General features: G+C 30.2%; 4 protein-coding genes across 4 annotated transcripts in view; 3 read left to right on the top strand and 1 right to left on the bottom strand.

Annotated features, from left to right (window-relative positions):
* Positions 1-7,098, top strand: part of LOC113366614 (coiled-coil domain-containing protein 85C-like) — a 31,331-nt gene extending 24,233 nt beyond the window's left edge. The window contains exons 4-9 of the mRNA XM_026608247.1: positions 1,343-1,477; positions 1,607-1,717; positions 2,264-2,397; positions 4,030-4,269; positions 5,284-5,516; positions 6,672-7,098. Of these exons, the coding sequence (XP_026464032.1) occupies positions 1,343-1,477; positions 1,607-1,717; positions 2,264-2,397; positions 4,030-4,269; positions 5,284-5,516; positions 6,672-6,796 (978 nt within the window). The 3' untranslated portion in view covers positions 6,797-7,098. The remainder of the gene's footprint in view (positions 1-1,342; positions 1,478-1,606; positions 1,718-2,263; positions 2,398-4,029; positions 4,270-5,283; positions 5,517-6,671) is intronic.
* A 944-nt stretch (positions 7,099-8,042) lies between these two features.
* Positions 8,043-17,518, bottom strand: LOC113367098 (polyphosphoinositide phosphatase-like). The gene is made up of 14 exons (XM_026608726.1): positions 17,398-17,518; positions 16,587-16,791; positions 16,324-16,528; positions 16,120-16,266; positions 15,206-15,418; positions 14,912-15,065; positions 13,163-13,384; positions 12,825-13,070; positions 12,654-12,761; positions 11,977-12,230; positions 11,764-11,907; positions 11,507-11,686; positions 11,270-11,443; positions 8,043-8,400 (listed from the first exon to the last, which is right to left on the bottom strand). Exons 1-14 carry the CDS (start codon positions 17,470-17,472, stop codon positions 8,043-8,045), a joined length of 2,685 nt encoding a protein of 894 aa, XP_026464511.1. The 5' UTR covers positions 17,473-17,518.
* A 2,554-nt stretch (positions 17,519-20,072) lies between these two features.
* Positions 20,073-20,913, top strand: LOC113367097. Its single transcript, XM_026608725.1, has 4 exons — positions 20,073-20,124; positions 20,200-20,343; positions 20,408-20,728; positions 20,804-20,913. Exons 1-4 carry the CDS (start codon positions 20,073-20,075, stop codon positions 20,911-20,913), a joined length of 627 nt encoding a protein of 208 aa, XP_026464510.1.
* A 2,145-nt stretch (positions 20,914-23,058) lies between these two features.
* The window catches only part of LOC113367096, a 33,805-nt gene continuing 31,408 nt past the window's right edge, over positions 23,059-25,455 (top strand). Inside the window, exon 1 of the mRNA XM_026608724.1 lies at positions 23,059-24,759. Coding sequence (XP_026464509.1) covers positions 23,240-24,759 — 1,520 coding nt within the window. The 5' untranslated portion in view covers positions 23,059-23,239. The remainder of the gene's footprint in view (positions 24,760-25,455) is intronic.

The following is a 25,455-nucleotide window of genomic DNA, read 5'->3' as shown; positions in this document are numbered from 1 at the left end:
TAAGCGTTAGTCGCTTCTTTGGTAATCTCAATTGTTTGTAAAAGTTTTGTTTATCCACACTTTAGTACTTATGTTAGTTATTGCCCTGTTGGATTTTGGAACCAGTTTGCTACATCATTGGATGCGTTTAGTATCTGTCTTAAGGTTTTATTTTGCGCACGTTATGAATAATATGAATGTTTCTATTTATGTCAAGATGTTTGAAATCTTTAATAGTAAATCAACTTGACATATTCCGCAAGTCTAAACTAGCCTGACATATATAGCTTAGGTGTTACGTTCTGCTGATGAACGAAATAGTTGTTGTTTTTACATTATTTCAAAAGCATTCATTATTGGTAGAATATAAAAAAAGAATGCGCGTAAGGTTCACACGCGATTGAAGTAAAACTTATTTGCTACTGTACAACATGGCATTTAAGGAAAAAAAAACATCATATAACAATTTTGAATAATGTTTATTAGTAATATGGTAACACTCGTGATGCACACATTTATTAGTGTCAACCATTATACACATTTATATAATGATGAATTATAAATTATATATTTATAATAGAATTAAAAATATATATAATATTTAAAAATAATAATGTAATTAAAATCATACTTCAAATATGACATGATCGGTTTGTCATTGTAATTAGCATTTAGAAATGAACCTTTATTAGAGAAATCAAGTAATTGCTGATTAATAAATTCTATAATATTCGTTCACAGTGGATTATGTTAAACAACGCCTAAACAAATATTGTTTTTGCAACTTCACTCATCAGGTAATTGTGTTTGAAGAATTTCATGTAATTAAAATTTACATACATTCATTGACTGCTTGTATTTCTTTTACTTTTTCGCTAGCGATATAATCTCATTTTTTGAACAGCTGTAATATCTGTCCTACCTAAAAAATATTTTCCATTTTAATAACTTCAAAGATTCAGCACAAATGTTTAATTTGTTTTATTATTTACAAGGAACAGAGTAAAATATTCTTCTGATTCAGACATTTTTCATTAAATCAAGATGTGACTTTAAAATGTTTATTTATCCATGCCGATTTTCTTGTTGATATCCATACGCATACAACGTTGATGCCGGTACACATACAACCGCAGTCTCTATTCACATACACGGCGACTAATCACAATCGACCCGTATAGAAATGATATCGAGAGCGAATGACAAATCATTGGCACTCGACTCGGCCGTAACGCACTTCCGTTGCATTTGTACGGATTTATAACCTAGTCGCGCCTAAGGAAGTTTTACTTCAAAAAATATTGTGAATTATGTATAATAATTCTAGGTTCGAAGTGTAAATAACGGTGGTGACATTTTACAGATGCAGGGACCACCTTTACAGAGGATTCCTAATGCACCTAACGGGAATGAACAAGTTCGACAGCAGCTTCAAGCTCTTGCAAATGAAGTAAGAGCTCTTAAAGAAGCTAATAGAAGACTGACTGATGATAATCAGGTACAGTTTTTCCAAATGTAATTATAATAATAATATTGTGTAATGTCTTTAATACATGTAGATTTAAAAGTATTATAGATTTTTATTTAACTTGAGATTTGCAATTGAAATTATTGATCTTTATTCTAGGAACTTCGTGACCTTTGCTGCTTTCTGGACGATGATCGTCAGAAGGGCAGAAAATTGGCTCGAGAATGGCAGAGATTTGGCAGATACACTGCCAGCGTTATGAGACAGGAGGTAAGATATTGTTTTACATCATTTTATCATTTATATTTTATCTATTTTGTTATTCTTTTATTGATAAATATATTCAATACAATATTAAATACAAATGTGAAACATGCTGAATTCCACTATATTTTGTTGCCAATTTAAATACCGATATATTAAATACTAGTTTCCTTATTATATTTTCACTTTATTTTCTAAAAACAAAAAACATACTTAAATTATAACATGAAAATGATGTACCGAATCGTATTTTTCTGTAGCATTTAGCTCTCGCCGCTAGCCTATGCAACTTTTAGACATAGAATAATCGTGGTGCAACTATTTACAGATGTATAAACTTCTTGTACGAATTATTATTCTGTATTTTTCTTCTGTCTTTATTTTCACATTAGACAACATGTAAATTATATATAGTGCTTATAGTGTTTATAGAATACTTTAGGGAGGAGTTCCACTTATAAATTCATAGTTTTACTAAAGACTCATAAAAGTTATGAAAAACATTTTTTGATTTTTCAGTTATCATACTAATTAATACATTTAACTATGTAGGTTGCGGCATATCAAAGTAAACTTCGTCAGTTAGATGATAAGCAGCAGGAATTAATTAGAGACAACTTAGAATTGAAAGAATTGTGCCTTTATCTTGATGAAGAACGATCTGCAAATGGAGGAGCCGGCTGTAGGTAAGTAATTAGAGAAAAAGAAAATTAATATTAGCATTATTAGCTTATTGATTCTCATTTTTTTTTAAATTATTTACAGTAATGATAAGGCTTAAGGGGGTATTCTAGTGTAGAAATTCAAAAAAATCGATTTTTTTTTATTTCATATATTCAGAGTTTAACTATCTAAGAATATGGGTACAAGAAGGTTTCTGAAAATTTGAATTATTTTCGGAGATATAGGCATTTTACTGACTCGGTCTCCAGGTTTGGCTTCACGCAAAACTTGAAATACGTTTTTCTCAGAACAGACTTTTTCAGTACTGTTGACACGATTTCTCGAGTTTTAATCGACTTGAAATGTTCAGAGTCTTGTTTATAGACCTATCTATAGCCCGAACTTGGATTATCCCCAAATTCCAATTTTTATTATTTAAAAAAAAAATCGAGAAACTTAAAAAAACAGTAAAAAACACTTTTTTTAAGTCGCCAATTTGTAAAAAAAAATTTTTTTACTCATCGCGAGTTCGGGCGATTGCGACATCATTGTAGATTAATAATCTTTTTATTTTTTGCATTTCCGATGGCTAGGAGGGCTGGAATCATCAACCACCCACTTCATCAGCTGCCAGTTTTTACAATTTTCAACTTTTTCATTTTTTAATGTTTGTTTTGTATTTTAAAAAATATTAATAAACAAGTGGTAAAAAATGTATTGTAAAAACATTCATTGCTTTCTTTTACGACACTTTAAAAATGACCTAAAATTCATCGCTCTACACTAGAATACCCCATTAAGGATCATTGCTAAAAATAAAGTTTTTATATGTCACATCACACTTTCAGAGGAAAAAAATAGTCCCTTGGCTTAAAGAGTAGTTTACCTTAAAGAGTAGATTAATTAATTTTTTATAATAGTAAAAATAGCATTCAAATAGAAGTTTGATAGATTTAGGTTTTAACTATCACTATATTTCCTTCAGAAATTCAATATTTATTACAAACTAGTGATGCAAGGTGTTGTGCCTTAAGGCAAATTGCTGGAATGAAATTTTCGAGGAATTTTAAAGGTTTTTAGCGCGAGTTAAAATTGAAACCAAAATAATTTTACTTTTTTTAATTGGTAATAAAAAAAATTGAAATTTTGAAATAAAAAAGCTTTTTTTTTGCTTTCAATCAAAAGACTATTAATTTCTTCACAATGTCAACACTAATAAAATGTTTTTTTAACTAGATCCGTTCTCTTAATAACTGCCATTTTTGCTCATATGTCCGAAACTCCTGGAACTGCCTTTGCAAAATACTTATCACCACGTCCCTGTAAATGAGAATTGATTGCTTTATGAATCATTTAAATCGGTTGATCCGTGCTCTCGAAAACGCGGACGAAAAATTGTATCCACACATACATACACACACATACACAGATCATTGTTTCTACGGTATGAGAAAATGTTCTTAAAGCGCTGAAACGTAAAGATATGCTCAAATTTTCTATTTTTAGACGTTTGCTATAACTTATCCCGCGGGAAGTTAATTATATAACGATACTGATAAGTCTATTAGATCAAAGAAGTTTTTATAATTATTTTTTTTGCAAAAATTCTTAAAATCATGTGAACTTTCTCTTAATTGTAAAATTTTAATTACCAGCAGGTGCCGGTCATCGCAATCTGCTAATCAGTCCAGTGGCGGTGGATCAGGTGCTGTCTTAAGAGATGATGGGGATGGGAGCAGCAGTAGTACGAATGCTGATGAACCTCCTCCGCCACCGCCGCTGCCGCCGCCGCACTGCTCATCAAACGCCCCAGGAAACAACGGCGGACCGCAAACGGGCGGAAGAGAAAGAAGAGATTTGCACTCTAGAAGTGCTTTTAGCGATCAAACTATGAGGTAACAATTATGTGAATAATATCAAATTGATTTGTTGAAGATGGATTTAATTTTTCATTATATTAAACATTTATTATCCCATTTTATTTCCCTATAAAATCTAAATTTTTATCATTTTACTTTAATGCGCATCTTTCGTAATTTTCGAGGTATTATGAACAGACGATATATTTTCCTTAAAATGTGATTTTTATTTGAAAAATATGTGTTCTAGATCAGTAAATCTGATAGAATCTTTCAAATTCTTTCTATTAATTTTAATTCTACACCAGGACTTTTAAACTATGAGTTGCTACTCCATATTGTTTAACAATAAACGCCATTAGGTCGGCCCAATATGCCTTTTGCATTTGCTGAGGAAGAGCAATGCTAAAATTTGAAAGAAGATCATTGTTTGTCATCATATTATTGACAGCTTGCCGATGTTGAATATTTTGATTAAAGTCTAGCCATTTGTGATGATTATTTACTAAATTTAAAAACGTGAATCATTTTAATTCAAATAAAGTATCGTTGAACATTTATGAAGGTTGATGCAGTCATTGAAGATTGTATGTGAATGTAATCTACTAAGATAAATATGAAGAATTTATGAAATTACCAGGATTTGTTTATGCAATTCAAACATTAACACTTATATCTATTTTAAAATAAATACCATCCGTGAAAAATTGTTAGTAGCAAGTGGAGTATTGAACTATTACATCTAATGTATATATTACACATACAAATTGTGATACTTGGATAAAACTTTAATGGATTAGAATATTTCGCAGCAATGGCGTAGACAAGATAAAATTTTATGTTGTATTACTGATGAAGTTAAAAATGATCATTTTTAAAATAAGGATGTAATCAGAAGTGGGATGGAGTAACATGCAGTACGAAACGTATCTAACGCATGTCAATCATTCAATTTGTAACAATTCCATTTTTGTGTAAACACTCAAACACTCAATGTAGATTCAAGTCTAGAATATTTTTGAGAAATCAATTAGCAATCGGTTTCCGCAGATACGTACGCAGTCTTGAATCACGCGTTCGACAACTCGAGGCAGAACGACTCGGCACTGCGCCGATTTCCACTCAACAGAACCAGCAAATAAACAGCGAACCAGCTTTAGCTGGTCGACCCGAGGCAGTGGTTCGGGCCTTACAAGTATTAGAAGTAAGAGAAGGTTTGGAATCTTCGGAAAATCATCAGCTAAACACTGCCTTGCTGAGTAACCACCTTCCCATGCATCAAGGTATATTTTATAAAACATTATTTGATGATGCTTTTTAGGGTATATTTTTCCATAGGGTATATGATGACAATCTAATATATGCTATAATATAATAATGTGATATTTATGTTATTTTGAAATAAATGGTACTGTTTATGCTGTATACATTGAAATGATATAGGTAGTTGGTAGTAGGTCTAGGTATGGGTTAGGGTCCAATGTTGGTAGATCCACACTCCAGATCAATGGTAGCTACAGTAGATTATTTATCCAATTGGGTAATAAGTCCGTCCAACCCTTTCCTGGTGCCTTGGGTCTAGCAGTAGAAGTAAGTTTGAGTTAATGGTTTGATAAATAGGTCTCTTCGGAATAGTGAGCCCTTTCAGTAAGATATTAGCTGAAAGAGATAGACTTCTGGCTTTTAATATAAAATTCACTTGTAGTATTATACACTTTATTTATTTCTTCTTATTACAATTCCGACAGACATAATCTTCTCGTAAGATATTCTAAGACTACTCTCTTAAGACATCATCACTTGACAAGACTCTCTCTTAAGACATCACTGGTTTACAATGATAATTTTGACTCTATATATTACGTACAGGACGTGACAAATTCCCGGAATGGCGTGCTTCCGCGTTCATGCAAAGATCTTGGACTTTGAATATTTAATTAACATTGAATAATAAATTTATATTTTTATTAAAAAACACGTACAATCATATTATTACAGAACAACATTTATGTGTACTTCATGGAGTCGTCGCTTATTGTTAGTGCAGTTATTTTCCTTTGATGCTTTGACCAGGAGATGAATAGGATCAACATTAAATATTTCAAGCTAGATTTTGCTCGATCTCATCACCTAGGTGAAAATAAACAATAAAATAGCTATTTTGTAAACTACCAAACTTCTGTTCATATTGGTTTTTGATACAAAGTGCCAGCCACAATTTTTAGTGAAACTATTAAATAAAATAACTGACAACATGTGCAAATTCCAGAAAGAATTAAGAAAAGTCGTTTTGTTTGAAATTGCTCATTTGCATAACCAACAAGCACAGACTTGCAAGATTAGGGGATTATGTGATATTAAATGTTTGGAGCAGCATAGTTCTATTAGCATATTGTTCCTTAAAAAAAATCTCAGGGTAAAATCTTATAAACTTAAAGGTTACCAGTTGGACACTCAATTGACTCAAAATATGGATCATATGGATGACGGCGAGAAAGCTCTGGTCAGAGAAATGTGCAATGTAGTTTGGAGAAAACTTGAAGAAGATGGACCTCCAGCATGAAGTCAAACTTTAATGCTGAAATATTACTAACAATGATAAAGAAATTCAAAACAGTATTTTCGGCTTGTTTGGGAAAGGTATGAAATAATTTCATTTGAAGCTTGAAAATGCAATGGTCATATTCTTCTCCTTGTAAGCTCGGATTAAAATAAATACTCAAACTTTGTCACCTAGAGTAAAAGGTTAGTAATTTAAAAATGAAATATACACGAGGTTTAACATTTGTAAATATATATGTGAATGCGTTATTCAAAGCATGCCATTTACAATATTGTGCATTGTATTCAAATTTACTTTAGAACATGACCAATTATTTATATACCTATGATTCATTATGTAGTACATATTACAATATGTACTACAACGAATTCATAATCAATATTATTAATTTCAAAGTGAAAATAAGAATTATTTAATGATTTAACAATATATTATTATCAATTTATTGATATGAGGCCGTCTTTGCAGTATTCGTTATTTTTGTATATTTTTGTTATGCTAACTAATAATTATTGATACAAATTAAATTATTGATACATTAAGTATTTTAATCAGTTTAATCGTTATTTATTTTACCAATAAGTAAAATATATGTAGATATTTAGATGTAAACATTCGTAGTTTTGGTATTCAGAGACAGTAAAACTATTTTTACAGATATACGTATATTATTAGTTCAATTTATAACCATTGAAAATATAGATACATAATTATATTAATTCATTAATATCACAATAGTTGATAATAATTCTAATACTATATGAACAAGTTTATTATAAAATACCACAAAAAGCCTTTATAAATATATCACATCTTGGCTTTTAGTGCTAATTGTTGTTGATGAATATTCTTTATATATTATATATACATAACATTTTAAGACAGTTTAACAATTCCTGATGTTCCTGATTCCTGAGATATATTTTATTCCAGTTTTCAAAAATGCGTTAAAACGTATCGGTTGCTCCATTGATCCCTCTTATTAGAAATTTATAAGTTTTATTGTAAACTTATTTTATTTTTATTAATTACTATAATATAAAAGTTTTCTCTAAAGTTCTATTTCTTTTTTCTTATTAAATATACTGAACAAAATATAAATAAAATAGAATGTTGAGGTTTCTCAATTAAATTCTCAAGAATTACTATTCAAATGTTTATAACATGAAATAGAACTAATGCAATGTACATAAGTTGATGATGTTCACTAACCATTACATTAATTTCAATAATAACAGGATTGCCTTTATATGTTATGAAACTTTTCAAACTCCGATACTGTTGAATTCTTGGCAACGTATTCCCTGTACATTCTTAAATCTTCTAAATGAGGCTTAATGTACCCCTCTCTTGCTGATTCTATATATTTCTGATACATATCTATTGATTCTTGTGGAACAATAGGTACTTGAACACTGTAAACACTGTCTTCGGGAATATCATTATTGGGAACTATTTTCAAACAAGTAGTTAATTTTGAAATCGGTAATCGCCCTCTCGTTTCATCTCGCAGATTTTCCAGTAGATCATTCTTCGATTGTTCATGTGTTAGTAGATATGATTTAGGTGTAGATTGTCTATGTATTGCTACATATTGTTTGTATCTGAAAAAGATTTAAATGAATGAAAAATGGAGAGATTTTTTTAATGCAAAATTAATCAATGCAAGTCGACGTCGAGAAAACGTCGACGAGAGGTCAAAAATCGCCTCACATACATACACACACACACATACATACATCCTTTTTTTTGATTTTGGTCTCATTCGATTCCTAATGACTAGAAACGTCGAGAAAACATAAACTAATGGCGCATGGTATCGTGCCTTAAGGCAAATTGCTGGAACTTCCCGTACCGAAAACTAAATTATTAAAATAAACTTTGTAAAACTTTGAAAAAATTAGATTTTTGAGAAATTTTGAAATTTTTGAGTAAAAATGACGTTCTTATATCAAAGCGCGTAAGCGCCTCGTAGTCGTATAGCGTGCAAACATTGGTACGGAACCCATATAAATGTAAACAAAATTTGTACTTATTATTATAATTTTTATAAAATATCTGATAATACGATATACATAAGTCTAATGTTCATTTTTTACCGCCACATGGCATTATTTTTTCCTTTTTCTTTGGATTTCTGGAGACGCTGGACCTGCCTCTACAAAGATCTTACCAATTGTTCATTTCGCCAATACAAGTAAAATGTTGTTGAACTGAAATTCCATTTTTGGCACTGTTTGCCACATATCTCCAAAACGGCCTGCCTTTTCAAAAACTAATCAGCATGTCTCCTTATCAGTAGGAATCGAATGTTTTTTGAATTATTCCAATCGGTTGATCCATGTTCGCGAAACACACACGCACACACATATATATATCCATTTTTTAAGGTATGCCAAAATGTTCAGAAACCTCTGAAACGTAAAGATATACGAGGTCTGTTCAAAAAGTACCCGGAATTACTAATAATTAAATTTCGCGGGTCTGGAGTGTCTGATTGTCAAAATTTTTTTTTTATTGTGTTGGTATACATGCCCCTAAAGCAGCGTTTCTCAAACTTATTTCTTCTATCGCCCCCTTTGAAGATCAAAATTTTTGTATCGCCCCCCTACCAAATTTTTTGCACAATCTCTGAAAACTGTGTTTTTTTACTTTTATTAATATAGTTATAGTGTGATATATTAGGTGATGCAACCTTAAATTCTAAATTAGACATTTTTACCAATGAGAGAAAATGCAACTTTATGATATTAATCATATATTTTATATATTATAATCAAGTGATTAGTATATCAAATTTTATTTTCAAACTCTAATGAAAAGGATGAATTTGATGGCTTTTACAAGTTTGTCAATATTAGGTTCCATTGACTCAAAAACAGTCGTAAGTTACCTCGTTTGGTAATTTGCAACGAATTTCTGTTTTTAGTAAGTAGCATTGTCACAGCGCTAAATCACACAAATATGACGATGGAAATGCTAGTAAAAATTTTTGAACAACCTATAAGCTCTTCTTCTAGCTGGGCTGATGTTTCTACATTTGCATTCAAATATCTTGAAATCTTTCAATAAAATTGCCATGAAGATTTTCCAAATGTTGGCAGTATACGAGCAAGTCTTCGTTGCACGATACCGATGAATTTGGAAAATTATGAAACTCCCGTCTTCCAATATTTTTCTTATGTAATAACAGTTTGGCTACAAAAGCAGCGATGATATTTTTTGTTTTTTTAAATTTAAGCCATAGCCTTGAAATTGTAGATTCATATTGTTGAGCAATGCATAAAGTCTGTGAGATATGCTATGCTTGATGATATCAGGTTTTTACACAACTGTGTGTCCTTATTTTCTAAAAACTCTACAACAGAGTCGAACAGATTGTAAAAACGGGTCAGACAATTTCTTTGTCATGGCCAATTTTTTGGTAAAAAGCTATAAAATGGCATCAAAATCATTTGAACACCATGGAAACACGATCGAACTTATAAAGTACCAATTAATCGTTGGGATACAAATTCTGGTGAACTTTAAAATGTAAAGTAAATAAAATTACAAATGCCCTTAGCCCAACGTCAACAACCAACATTTTTCGCGAGGTCTTTCATCGCCCCCCCTGAAGATCAATATCGCCCACCAGGGGGCGATATCGCCCACTTTGAGAAAGACTGCCCTAAAGTATGATGAAATTTTCAGCTATATTCACTGTTTACTTTGTCTGTGGTAGTCGCTAAGGTTCGACGTGTTTTTCTGAGCTCGGCGATTTTTACAATGGAAGAATTGAAAAGTCAAAGAATTTGTATTAAAATTTTGCGTAAAAAATGATATAAAGTGTTGCAAAGTGCAAAAATTCACCAGATATGGCTCCGTGTGACTTTTTCCTATTCCCAAAGTTGAAGAGACCCATGCAAGGACGGCGGTTTTCCTCGATTGAAGAAAATCGCTGAGAGTGCTCAAGGACATATCAAAAAGTGAATATCAAGGGTGCTTCGAAAATTGGAAAAAACGCTGGCATAAGTGTATTATATCTGGGGGGGACTACTTTGAAGGGGACCACATTAATGTAGACGAATAAATATTTTTTTGAAAAAACGAAAATTCCGGGTACTTTTTGAACAGACCTCGTATAAAAAATATCATTTTCGATTTTTTTGCGATTACTATAACTTACCCTACGGAAAGTTAAATAACAAATCGGATTTCCTTGTGAAAACTAAAAAATCTCCTTCGAAAATTAATTATTTTCTAAAGGCTTCAAGAGATATATTTAAAATAAAACAATTTGGCATAGGAGCATTTAAACCAAGATGCTTTGAGCACAAAAAAATATCTTTCAGTTTCCACCTTTTACAAAATTGTTTAATATCTCTTTAAATTGAAGTTTGTTTACTTAATGAGGTTGATAAAAATATATCAGTAAAAAATAAGTTTTTTCGAACTCTCTTTAATATTTGGGTTTTGTAAGAAAAGACATACATATCCAAATCTTCTTGGTCAGGTTCTTTGGGCTCACATCCATATACTTTATCCATGGGTGGAAGAAGATCCTGATATTTTCTAAGTATTATCTGTGGCACTTCTGCTATATTTCTTTCAGACATTTCTGATCCTGGTTCGTCATCACTTGAAGAATCTGAGGTTTCAGTTGAACTAAAACCCAATATATCCCATTAATACAAATACCTGTATGACTATTTCTAATAAGTGCTTTACCTAGTACTACTGGTCGTGCTACTAGTGGAACTTGTTGAGCTTTGTCCTGAAACTGATGGATTTTTATTAGCACCAGGACCTCTGCCTCGTACAATAAAAGGACTATTATCTGAAGTATAATATGGTGTATTACTCTTCATATATGCAAAGAGATCCTGTAAGACACTTAATTCATGTGGTCTGAAATTAAATATATTTTGAGTTGAAAATTAAATTAGAACAATATTTAATGATCATTTTGAAGCTGAATAGCCGACCTATGATAATCAGCATATACATCGACCATATCTACATCTGAACTGGGTATTTGTATTATTTCGGTTACTGATTTATGTTCATCACTATATGCATTTGGAAGACATTTCATAACAGATGGATTCCACCATTGAGTTTTGGGTTTCCTGGAAAAACAATAAATCAACAACATAGGTCAAATTCAGAACATGTGTAATCTATTAAGAAATACTCACATCTTAGAATTTGTGTATTTTAAAGCTTGAGGATTGTGCAAATAAAAGTCTGTGCTCAACTCCCAAATGGCCGGAAGAGTTTCCGAAGGAACAAAGTATCCCAAAAATAAATTGATAGTGTTCTGTTTATCAGCATCACTGAAAGTGTTACTATAATATCTACTTAATGTTTGCATAATGTCATTACCCTGGCTGGTCCAGGGTGCTGTTTTTCGATAAGTCTTTATTCTATGCACTAGTTGAGATCCACCATACTGAAATTGAGATAGAAATGGATAAATACAAATACCACTACTAAAATAAATGATTAATGTGGCATTTTAATAGTCACCACTATATGTACAATACAACTTATAGGATCGAATTAAATGAACTTTGATACATTTTGCAGCTAGGTTCTAGGTTACAATTACAAACCAAACTGTAAATATGTTAAAAGAATTTCTTGTTTTTTAATGCATACGTACTATACATAGATTTTACAATACCGATTCTAAATTTATAAAGTGATAGTAAGATTTGATGAAGACAAGACTTATGAGTTGATTGCGGAAATCTTATTTAGTGTAGAAGAAAAGTTTATGTGAAAATTCAAGTATTATCTAATTTTGAAACGCATTCTTCTTTGTAAGTTTTGATTCTGAAATTCAGACGGTATTCAAAATTGAATCACATACCTGAAGAGCTAAAGTATCTCCATGATCTTCATATAATCCTTCTAGCATTTGGACACAATCAGAATCAAATTGGAGTAATGGTGAATCCAATAAACCCAATGCATAAAGCTATAATTTGTTCAATTTGCTTCATTAAATTCAATTAAATATATTTATATTATTTTTTCATACTTGATGAGCCATGGCACATTTTCCTATAGCAAACTGAGCGGTATTGGTTCGATCCAGGCAATCAACACAATTTATTCTGATAATTCCTGTTTGTTTTCGTCCTTTGCCGTCATGTGTAACTGCTGAACTAATGTACATTCCTGTTTGAAGAACTGTATCTTGTGCTATTTTTGCTAATTGCTTCATCACATTACTATTATTCCTTGATTTACGGGCCATATCAAAATGGATGTAATGAATTCGATGCTGAAATAGAAGACAAATTTATAACAATTGCATTTAAATCAAGCTATGCAGTTTATTTTACAAAAGGAAAATATTCAGTGCTGATCTAATACCTGGGGAGGTAAAAATTGATTCAGGTATTTAACAGATGAAAGAATTTCATCTGTAAGTATACTTTCATGCCGTTTCTTTTCGCGTTTTTTAACTAAGTTCAATATTATAATGGGTGATCCATAGTGTTTTAAGAGTCGATTGAAATGCGCGCCTGATGTCTCTTTATATGGGTCGGATAAATCCAGACCTATCGGCGGTTTTGGCACCATTTTGCTAATGTCCTGGAAATAAAAAAAAAAGATTAAAATACTTAAACTAATATATATATATATATATATATATATATATATATATTAGATTTAATACTATTTTCACGCTACTCAGGTTAATTTTTTTTATGTTAGTTATAGTACAAAAACTATCACCTCGATTTTGCTTGATGTTGAGTTCTGGGATACCCTGTATATGTATATATGTATATCTTATATATAAAAATGGATCGCAAAATGTGTTGGTAAGCGCATAACTCAACAACACCTGGACCAATTTGGCCAATTCTTTTTTTAAAATGTTTCTTCATGTCCAAAGATGGTTCTTACGGCGAGAAAAAATCGAATAACTGCAGGAAAACCCTAAAAACAGCCCTTTTCTTTTTTACATACAAACGTTTTCTAACTAAAACGTAGAATCACTTAACGTTTCATATATCATTTTATTCGTAATTTTAATCTGCATCTTTCGTCCGAACAAAGTTTTTTCGTATCTTCTACGGTTTGGATTGTAAAGAGCAATTTGTGTGAATATTCAATAGTTCACACTTCACACTATTCGATATTTCTCTAAAGAAAACAAAGTATTATACATCGTTAGAAATGTCTTAAATTCTTAGATCTTTTCCCATATTTCGCAACTTCGAATTCCTAACGGTGTGGCCTACAGGCGAGTTGCAGTAATAAAATTCAAGGAAAACTAGAAAATCTTGAAAAAATTATATGAACGCACATAACGATTTATATATCATTTTATTCGTAATTTTATTCGGCATCTTTTATCCAAATAGAATGTTTTAGTTTCTTTTACGGTTTAGTCTGGAGTATGGAATTTGTGTAAATATTTATTTGTTCAAATGCAAAGTACGGTTAGGTTTGAGCAATAAGCCACACTGTTCGATATTTATCTAAAAAAACCATATAAATTGTTAAGTGGAACTCCAAGTCACAAGGGCAGAAAATGAACTTATTTTATTTATTTATTTACTTATTTATTTATTTATTTATTCATTTATTATACGCCAATCAGCTATATACAGTTAATTATTTACAGATATTTTGCGAAATTAACTTAAAAAATGCACGTTTTAGTCATGGCCTAATATACTATTAACTATATGTGGCTTACTCGAGAGTTAGAAGTACAAACAATTTAATTATTTATGCACCTACAGGTCTGACAAAAATATTGTATAGCGTTAATTGATGTATTAAAAATAAATTCGTTCTAAAAAATGTTGTGTAAAATTATTTATATACAATGTTAATAATCATATTTCGATATTTATCTGTTTGATATATGCTATATGTTGTGATGTAGCTGATTTGGTTTTTACTGTATAATTGAAATTTAAGTGTAGAAATTGTACATACATTTCGGTATAGATTGTAGTGTTGAAAACATTAATGGTTATTTTTAACTAAAAGGTAAATACCAGTGGTTTTTAAAAAATTGGAATTTTTAGGCATGGGTACAGGACAACGTCTATATATATATGGTGTTATAAATTTATATAATATTGATTTATCATTTATTACTTGTGACCAATGGCCTGGAATCGATCCTCTCATTTGAACAAATGAACTGAATCTGCCTTCTGCAAGAGAGGATGTGCCTGAGTCATAGACAATTTGCTCTGTTTCTACCTCATTAGCTACATCCCCTGAAAAATTTGCTCCTCTTTTCAAAAACCTAGTAAACGGAAAACCTTATAAAAAAAACATCATTTCATATCATTTTTCATTTTAATTTTCACATCATATTCTATTTTAATTCATTTCAGGCTCTTGAATTTAAAAGAAATGTGTAATATTTATTTTATTATTACGTACCTTGTTCCTGCAAATTTATTACTTCGCCTTGCAATAATAGCTATATGCACTGGTCTTCCAAAAATACTCATATGTAGTTGATCTATAAAACCATGAGTTATATACAAAATCCAATCAGGATGAAGAATTTGGTCAATTGGTTTCAGTAAATGAGAGTTCCATACAAATCTCATTCTAGGACTTCTTCGAAACCCGTAATCTACTCTTTCTGACCTATATATGAAAAACAAATATATTAACTTTATTAATTTATGTTATATAATAATATACCTACATAGGTATATATTTATAAAGGTATATATGTCAAGTATAGGTAAAATACAAAGATGAAGAACTTACTTATAATATTAAGTTGAGACTCAAACAAGGAATATAAAATAGTAATTACAAAAATAAGTTTTTAAATTATTATTATTTGCTGTCACCGTTTTGGAATTATGTATGTTCCATGTTCAAGGCAACAGTTAAAAAGAAGTTTGAAAATAAACGAATAGACCCAGTACAAAAAAATAATAATATAATAAAATAAGATCTAGTAAATCTAATATGAAAATGAATGGATTGAATAACAAAATGTGTTCTTTTTTATTTTACAAAATGTGTTCTTTTTTAACATTTTTATTCAACTTTTTTATTATTTTATTTTGATAATTCTTCATATAATCCTATTCTATTAAATTTGTTTGTTTATCTTCTAAGAAAGACCATGTTATACAAATAAATAGCTCCAAAACGACAACAATAAATAATAATTGTTAAAAAAAAATCTAATATGGATTCTTTTAAAAATTTGTTAAATCTTAAGATTTTGATTTTCTCTTCAAAGCTTAACACACACACACATATATATATATATATATATATATATATATATATATATATATTATTGTATTTAATTATATTATATACTGTACTTTTCCATTTTTGACCCAAAGTTGGGTAATGGCTCTGAGTCACTTTCATAATCAGCATCTTGCGGAGTGTTGAATGATTTCTTGGATGAAAAATATTTTGGTGGGGCAACATTATTTTGAAGAGGTCTTGTTAAATCATAACTGTAACTGCAATAAAATATTCGAAATGTGGTTTCTACTAAATGAAATATATTATGAGCATACCTAAAATAAAAGTTGCTTTTCAGATCGATACTTTGAAACATTTTCACATATTTAGGTTCATTTGGATGAATGTTTTTACTATCCAGACATATTGGAACCATGAGCGTATCTTCTATTTTATACAAAATATGTAAACCAATTTCTGCTATTCTTCTTCTTTTAGTAATTAAAATAATATAATATCCATGTAAGAATCTAATAAACCCTGCAAGCATATTTATTTGAAAATCACAATTCAATAATACTCATATCAAAAGACTGACCTACTATGCCAAATGCATAAAATATTTTAACAGTACTCCCACGAGCTTTGTGCATTGTTGTAATTTTGTTAACTAGATTACTTATATCTCGAAACCCATACTCTATTTTATCATCAGTAATGTTCAGTTCTGTAATATTTCTTCGATCAATATTCAATAAGCGAAAACGAGTTTGGGCATTGTTGGAGCCAACAATGTAGATTTTCTATAAAAGAAATAGATGTAATTATTTAAGATAAGCATGAAACAAGTTATTTTTTTTTTTCAAAATATTACAAATATTACAACTATAATATTATTATTCATAAAATATTTTGTTATGAATAATATTTCATAGGAAATAGGTTTTATGTTTCTATTAAACTTATGACATGAGTGATGTAATTTGAAGAATGATTAGTATACCATCGAAGTTTCATTAATTTTTTTTTAATAGCAAATTATAGCTACAATTTAATAATAATAATAATAATATAATCTCTGATTAAAGACAGCAATTGTGAATATGGATTATTAGTATTGCTAAGAGTTGTTAAAAAATAAAAACAAAATAATAAGAAGCATATAATTAAAATTAAAATATAATCAAATTTTATTAGATACAAATTGCAATTGAATAATTACAAAATGGTAAATTCTTGTATTTAAATAATTTCTATAAGCGATAAGTTATAACTTATAATATGACATAATTTCTGACCCAACATAACTGTGGGTCATTTTATATTATGATAATTATAAAAACAAAGTTGTGGTCCAATATAATACTAAAAATTCCACAGCAATATTAATTTTTTTGCAGATAACATACTTCCTTTGTTTCGTATAATGCAAGCTTTTGTATAGAGCATATAATAGGATGAAACATTACATTATTAGATGACATTTTAATAATTTTTCTTTAAACACTTGCGCTTTAAATTAATAATTTGCTATTTTATTTACAACTAATCTAATGGTAAGTACTCTTGCGACAAATGTCAAAGTGACAGCAGCATATTGTTGTTTAGGTTATGCGTTTATTTCTGAGTTTGAAGTTTACGTTTGCCAGAAAATCTGCTAATTTTATGTTTTCCGACGTTTCAAGTCATTCTGAATCATTTGTGACTAAAATTGGAAAAAGTATGGTGTTTATATAGGAGCTGATTTTTAACCATTCATCGACGTTTCCTCAAAAAACGGCTGATCGATTTCAAAAATTTAAAAGCTATGTGATAAAACTCGATCACAACTAGCTATAAAATTTGTAGGAAATTCCTCCTTAATTAATTTTTAATTCTTCCGTAGGGCAAGTTATAGTAATCGCAAAAAAAATCGAAAATGAAAATTTTTGCATTTCTCGACGTTTCACAGGTTTCTGAATATTTTGGCATACCTTAGAAAAAATGGATGTATGTGTGTGTGTGTGTGTGTATGTATGTATGTGCGGATACAAATTTTCGTCGACGATTTCGGGAACACCGATCAACCGATTTGAATAATTCAAAAAACATTCGATTTGTATTGATAAGGAGACGTGCTGATTAGTTTTTGGCGAAGGCAGGTCTAGCCGTTCCGAAGATACGGGGCAAATAGTGCCAAAAACGGTAACTCAGTTTTTAAGAGAACGGAGCGTCCGATTTTAATAATTCAAAAAACATTTTACTTGTATTGACAAGGTGAAGAACCGATCAAATTTTCATAAAGGCAGGTCTAGCGGTTTCGGAGATTTAATGAAAAAAGTAAAAAAAAATGTCATTTGGCGGTCAAAAACGATCATTAGACATATGCACGTCAAATTATCAGATATTTTATAGAGATTTTAACAATAAGTATAAATTTGGTTTACATTCCTATGGGTTCCGTACCAATGTTTACGCGTTAGACGTCGACGCGGCGCTTACGCGGTTTGATATTTCGTCTTCATGCAGTTAAAGCAGTACGATTGCTTTGAAAAAAAGTTTAGATCTTTCAAAATATGTCAAAATAAAGAAAAAAAATTTTTTTCACAAAAAAAAAATTTTTTTTCAAAAAAAGTAATTTTTTGTCCAATGTATAGTTTCTCAAACATCTTATTTTTTCGAAGTAAAATTATTTCAAAAATGTTAATTGTTTTTAAAAAAATAATAATTTTTGGTACGGGAAGTTCCAGCAATTTGCCTTAAGGCACGATGCATTAATTGCCTTAAGACAGAATTCCACTTACAGCTAGTTTTGGTTTATTTTCTAAAATCGTATTTCGCGCGTGCTCCGCAGGTTGGAAACCACGGAGTTGTTGTTGATCATCTTCTTTCTTTTCCCGCCTTTGAATATATTGTATGATATGTCTAGGTTCTGGTCCTTGTGAAAAATATTCTTGCTATCCTAAGTTCTTTAACAGTTTTGTGCATTTATCATATTTCAGTATTATTTTATGTGAATAGAGTAATAGTTAACATATAATTGTTATTAAAAGAACTTGTATATTTGTCTTGTCAGTTTCAGTTTCTTTCGTAGGTTTTAAAAAGTTTTGATTTTGAATTTATATTTATGTAAGTTAGGTTAGGTTTGGTTAGGTTAGGAACCAAACCGTTCATATTTATTATTCATTTTGTTTATTAAGGTTTAGCATATGTTTTTCATTTCTTTATTTCAGCTCTCTTTTAATAGGTTAGGTTAGGTTCATAGTATTGTTCTCATAAATATCATAGCTTTTAATACGTTTTTAGTTATTTTGTCAATATTTTTTACTCTTTAATACGTTTATAATAAAGTTAGTTGCTTTATAGTTTTACGTTACTTTCAGTTATTTTTTCATAGCTTTTAGTACGTCACGTTACTTAATTTTTTTCATTCAACATGAAAGTCCAGAAGCAATGTGCTGATTGCTTGAAGTTTTTTTCCTCCAGTAGTTCGCTTTGTCGTCATAGTAGATTGATACATGGCAAACAGCCTAGACAATATTACAGAAATTATAAATGCACATATTGCGAAAAGATATTACATTATCCTTATTCATTGCAAAGGCACATGAAGACTTACCATTCTATAGACCCCATAACCTACCGCACATTTTTTAAAAATCCACGAATTAATCCAGAAACATCCCTTGCACTACATTCTTATGTTCCTCCTTCTTTATCAATTTCTTTCATACATTCTCATTCCTGTGCTAAGCCTTCTTCACCAATTCCGAATCCAGAAACATTCATATGCCCTTCAATCCTTGCACTACATTCATATGCCCTTCCTTCTTCATCAATTTCTTCTGCACCTTCGCATTCCTGTGCTACACCTTCTTCACCAACTTCTAACCTAGAAACATTTCTTGCACTACATTCGTATGCTCTCCCTTCTTCATCAATTTCTTCTGGACCTTCTCAATCCAGTGCTTCAACTTCACCAACTCCTCCCATAACCCCCAACTGTAACACTGATTCCTTCACTCCACAACTATGTTACCCACAATCATCCCAAATATTACCAGATCTTACCAGTTCACCTATTCTAATAATACAAACTCCCCAAATGTCCACATCGCTCCCAACTATTGCATCCCAGACTAGCCAAGAAATCACAGGTATTTTAATATAAGAATTAATTATTGAACTATATTCAACAATACATCCAAAAAATAATAATTGTGAATATATAGGTTCTCCAAGGGTTCTCAGAATTACATGTCCCGTTGAGGGTTGTGGAAAGGCTTGTACAAGGTACAATGCACTGCAAAACCATATTCAGCGTGACCATGAGATTAGTATTGAATGTGAACAAATGTCTTTTTCTTCTATTGATGGTTTGTCAACTTTTAATTCTGGGTATTTTCAACACTCTTATTTATAATTCTATCTTTTCTGTAGATTTTAACAAATGGAAAATTGAAACAGAGCAGAGTGATGTCTCATCTTATGTGAAAGATACCTCAGCATACAAAGCAAAAAATGAATACCACATTGCTTATTATAATTGCCATCGATCTCACTCTTCTGTGGAAAAAAAGAAAAAAACATTTTCAAGAGTTTTCAAGAGCAAAAAAATTGGGCATGCTTGTCCCTCGCGGATCGTTTGCAAAATGCATAATGACGGACATATTAACGTTGATTATTATAAGACACATGTAGGACATGAAAAGGTGCTAAAATTTTTACCACTGGACCAAAATTTGAAACAAAACATCAAAGGTATATTTATAGATCATTTACTTTTATATATATAAGTATGAAATTTATCATCATTCATAACATAACTATTTACAGATAAAATTCTTGCCGGAGAAGATGCAGATGTTATAATAAAGAGTATTCGCAATAATAAATTATTGCCGCCCAGGGCAGCTATGATAACAAAAAGGATTTATGGAATATAAAACGGAGAGTTTTACAACCACATAACACATTTCAAATATAATATAATTTTGCTACAACTCAGGAAAATATTTCTTGGTGTTGATACATATGATTGTTCAGAACTACATCAGCTGTAAAATTGAAGATCAATGTTAGACGAATGCATGGGGGGTAAACAATAGAACAAATGAACTTTTGTTATATTGTTGAGATTTTATGCCAAAGGGCTTTACTGCTCCCATATTCCAAGTTCATATAGTGTGTCAGTATATGTCTGCATGAAACACATTGAATGGTAATACACGATAATAATCAATTATGAACTAGAAAAACAAAATTTGTTGGTTATAATTGTATTTTGCTAAGATTGTTATGTATAAGTGAATGCATTATAAATAGGTTTGAATATGGTCAAGTATCACTTATCATAGTGTTTAAACACCAAAAAGCATATTACATTGCACACAACAAACTCTCATGGATTCCATATTGGAACCATATTCTGTAAGTAATATGTTTAAAAAAATAAAATACTTAAAGGATAGTTACTTAAATACTTGAATAATTTTAGAACTAATAAAGTCACTTTGCAACAGAGCAGTAGAAGCATAGTCATACCAATCATTAGTAACTTGTAATCCGGTCTCAGGTAATTATACAAAGTTATTTTTTTTATTCGGTATTATTAATTTCATTTCATTATTTATACATAATTATTTGTAGTATGTTTGAAAGTGCCCTGAAATGGAAACAAACTTTGATTAGATATCCAAAAGACAGTGACTTACACCTATGAAAACAGATGAACAGATTAAAAGTCTTTCAAAAGAAATTTGCTGCACACCAGAGCGACAAAAACTGTTTTTAAAACCATCAATTAGTTTGATTCCAGTTGTTGGTGGATATTTTGTCATCTTTTCATTCACCTTCAACTCATTGTGAGGTTGGTGATACTACTGGCTTACTTACTTCAGAGAATTTTTAAATTTGTATTTGAGAATTTGTCATTGTACAGTAGAATTGCTAGCGCATACGGAAATTATCAGTTGTGTAAATCAGAACTGTTGGTGAATTAAATTAGCACAGAAGCTTCATGAATATCTATAGTTATGTTATAGTATTATCATCAAGTAATAGATATGATTTTATCTATTAGATGAAATTTATACTTTTAGAAAACTTTGGACAAAAGATCTAAATCTGGAACAAATATTGCTTTTAGATAAACCTGAGACACAATGGGGAAATCGAGGACTGTCCCGGTCAAACAGGACATATGGTCACCTGAATTAAATGTGTTTGGTGTTTGGCTTAATTTATTTCAGCAATGTTTTAACAACTTGCTACATTACAGAAATAAACATTAAATTATAAATAATTGTTATTGTAAATAAATTTATATTGAACTTTTATAAATTGATTTTATTAAAAATGAAATATATTATTTAATATAAATATAGTTTTTCTACTTTCTTCAAAAATCTGTATTAAATGTATTTCTAATTATAGAAAGCCGTATGCCATATACTTTTGCATATATTTTTGCAAATGCAAAAAAAAAAATGATATAATTTTTTTTTGCTTACCCCAAAATGGATCGTTTCGTCTACAGATAAAGTATATATGATTTCATCAATACAAGCAAATGGTTTTTTGAATCATTCAAATCGGATGCTTCGTTATGCTTATTTATCTATAGCTTCGTTTTATTAAACTACCAATTTTGCACATTTAGCTCCTTATCCCCAAAATGTCTTTGTCAAAAACATTTAAATCGGATGCACCACGCTCTCACAAAATCGATTTCTATTTTCTGCATTCTTTGCTTCGTATCTCCGAAACAGCTGGACTTGCCTTTGCCAAAAACGAATTAGCGCCTCTTCCCGTCCATACGAATCGAATGTTTTTTTTTAAATCGGTTTTTCTAAGATATGCCAGAATGTTCAAAACCTTTTCAAAACCTGTTCAAAAATTTTCATTTTAGATTTTTGGACGTTTACTATCATAGATAAAAAAGAGTATATGATTAATAATAATAATGAGTTTAAAATAAACAAGTTACAACTGTCAATATGTAGCACGGGAATTTACTTTTTTTATGTTGGTACGGTGTCATTGCAAATTCCTTGCACGATTTTGACATAACGTTGTCATGTGAAGGTTATGTACGTGCGTGTTAAACCGGTGTTTTATTTAACTCGAGTTTTTCGCTTCATAGTTCGGTGAAAGATTTTGTGCATGGACAGCTATATGTGATTAAAATGAACTTTAATATATCATATATTTTTATTGATACATGACATACTATACGGTGTTTTGAATAGTTAAATAACTTCGATCGAAGCAATGGTTAACATGAAGAGATCTAAGAAAGTGCCCCGGCGGCATTTCAAAAGACACTCCGTCGTCCCCTGCCAGAATGGTTGGACGACTTCGAATCCCTGGGTGGAGCAAGTTATTAATCCAGCTAATCGAAAACTCCCAAGCCGCAAACTGTTTACATTGAACAAAGATATATCTGATTTAAATAATATTAAAAAATTGCATGCTTCCTTAAGTTCACGTGGTATTTACTCTGCCGTTCCAACAGTAACCATTCGTCGCGAACCGTTTCATTTGGGTATTATAGAAAATTTTCTCTCCGATAAAAGCAGTTTGCAGTATTTATATAAAGACATACAAACCTTAAAATGGAATTCCAAAAAAATGGATCTATATGAATTGTCTCAATCACCTGATCTGTCCACAGTAACATCAAAATACTTGCATGGTTTTTTTAATTTTTTGCAGACTGATGTGCTTAAATGGATGAGCGATGTCACTGGTTTGAAATTTACGAAAGTATCTGCTACATGTTCCATGTATAATGCAACCAATTATTTGCTTCCTCATGATGACCTGTTGGAAGACAGGTTGATAGCCTTTATTTTTTACATTTGCCCATGGCGATTGTCATCTGACGATTATAATCAAAAAGTCTTGGAAGCTGGATGGAGCACGAAGATGGGTGGAAATTTAAAATTATTCACTGTTAACAAATATAAGGAACCAGTTTATCCGGCTATTGATAAAATTTGCCCGAAAAACAATCACTTTGTTTTTTTTAAGGTTTGCCCAGAATCTTATCATGAAGTTGAGGAAGTTTATACTGATGATTATTCCAGGTTATCAATAAATGGGTGGTTTCATGGACCTAGATTTAAAATTACTGAAGAGCTTGAAACTAATAAGGTGAGAAAGCACGAGACATTTTCATATGAGATCAAAAATGAGGTTTGTTTATTAGATGATTATATAAAAAGTGACTATTTAACTGAAACGTCTAAAAAAAAAATTAATACTCAAATTGAAGAAAATTCTGAGATAGGACTTGCTCAATTTTTTAATGAGAACGTCTATGATGACTTGTTAAACTCAATGATTTCAGTTATGAAATGGGAAAGAGTTGGCCCTGTTAATAAACGAAATTATGAGATATGCTTTGTAAACAAGTTATATAACTTATTTTATTCTGATTCTTTCATATCTTTATTGAAAGATTTTACGGATTTAGATTTGCCAGTTGGAGACAATGCCCTGAAAAAATCGTTAATAAATTTAGAAATTCAAAGATGGACTGCAGGATGTTATACTTTATTAAGTGACAAATCAGAATATGACTGTGATGAATTGGATGTTATAATGTATTTTAATTCTTCAGGAAAAACAGGTATTGGTGCTATAACTTATTTAGATCCAAATGAAGCAGAAGGCAATGAGCTACTAACAATATTTCCTAAAAATAATATGCTGAATATTGTATATAGAACTAGTGGAACAAATAGATTCACTAAGTATGTTAACCGTAAAATGATCGATCCCTCGAAGTATTTTTATATAGTAGTCTGTAGATATAGAGAATTACAGAATGTGTAATTATTATGTTTTGTTGTTACTTTGAACAGAAGTGAATATATTTTTAAAGTGCTGTTGTAAATATAGTTTTATTTAAAAAAGACATAGGATGAATTTTAAACTATTTTTTGGATTTTCGGATATTTTGCTCAACATACATATAATGTTATTATTTAAAATGAACCAATTTGATCAAAACTTATAAGTCTCCTAAGAGGTTGTGTTTATTTTTGTTACATTTTTATATAATGTATACATCCTGATGTAATAAACTAAACAAACTATAGTTGATTCACATCAAATTCTAAAGTAAGGCTATGTTGGGGTCTTTTTTACTTCTACACAAGGTGCTAAAGCTATAGTCTTTTTACTTTCATAACAATATAAAAATTTCATAAAAAACAAAAATTGTTTTAAACTACCAATTAATAATATTTATAACAGTGAGGAGCGAATACAATTTTTTATGAAAAAGATTGAAGACCTAAAAAATGATTATCTATTGGAAAAAAATCAATTAGTTCTCTTAGAATTATATCTTTTTTGTTTCATAAAGTTTTAGTAACAAATATTTGGAATAAATAAAGATTGATATCACTCGGCTATGCTATTGAAAGTACCAAATGCGCGACTTACTATTTGAATTTTCGATCAATTTTTATAAATAA

The sequence above is a fragment of the Ctenocephalides felis genome, unplaced genomic scaffold (assembly GCF_003426905.1).
Source record: "Ctenocephalides felis isolate EL2017-DRISC unplaced genomic scaffold, ASM342690v1 CF-g0.4_SCAFFOLD_01170, whole genome shotgun sequence".
NCBI lineage: Eukaryota > Metazoa > Arthropoda > Insecta > Siphonaptera > Pulicidae > Ctenocephalides > Ctenocephalides felis.
The sequence above is the reverse complement of the archived record's forward strand: the minus strand, read 5'-3'. Positions and strand labels throughout refer to the sequence as shown.

Coding starts and splice junctions, on each gene's coding strand:
- LOC113367098 (XM_026608726.1), bottom strand. CDS start 17,472: ATGTCATCTAATAATGTAATGTTTCATCCTATTATATGCTCTATACAA. Junction 15,066..15,205: donor AATAAATTTGCAGGAACAAG/GTACGTAATAAT, acceptor TCCGTTTACTAG/GTTTTTGAAAAGAGGAGCAA. Junction 12,231..12,653: donor GAGATACTTTAGCTCTTCAG/GTATGTGATTCA, acceptor TCTCAATTTCAG/TATGGTGGATCTCAACTAGT.
- LOC113367097 (XM_026608725.1), top strand. CDS start 20,073: ATGTCCACATCGCTCCCAACTATTGCATCCCAGACTAGCCAAGAAATC. Junction 20,125..20,199: donor GACTAGCCAAGAAATCACAG/GTATTTTAATAT, acceptor GTGAATATATAG/GTTCTCCAAGGGTTCTCAGA. Junction 20,344..20,407: donor GTCTTTTTCTTCTATTGATG/GTTTGTCAACTT, acceptor TCTTTTCTGTAG/ATTTTAACAAATGGAAAATT.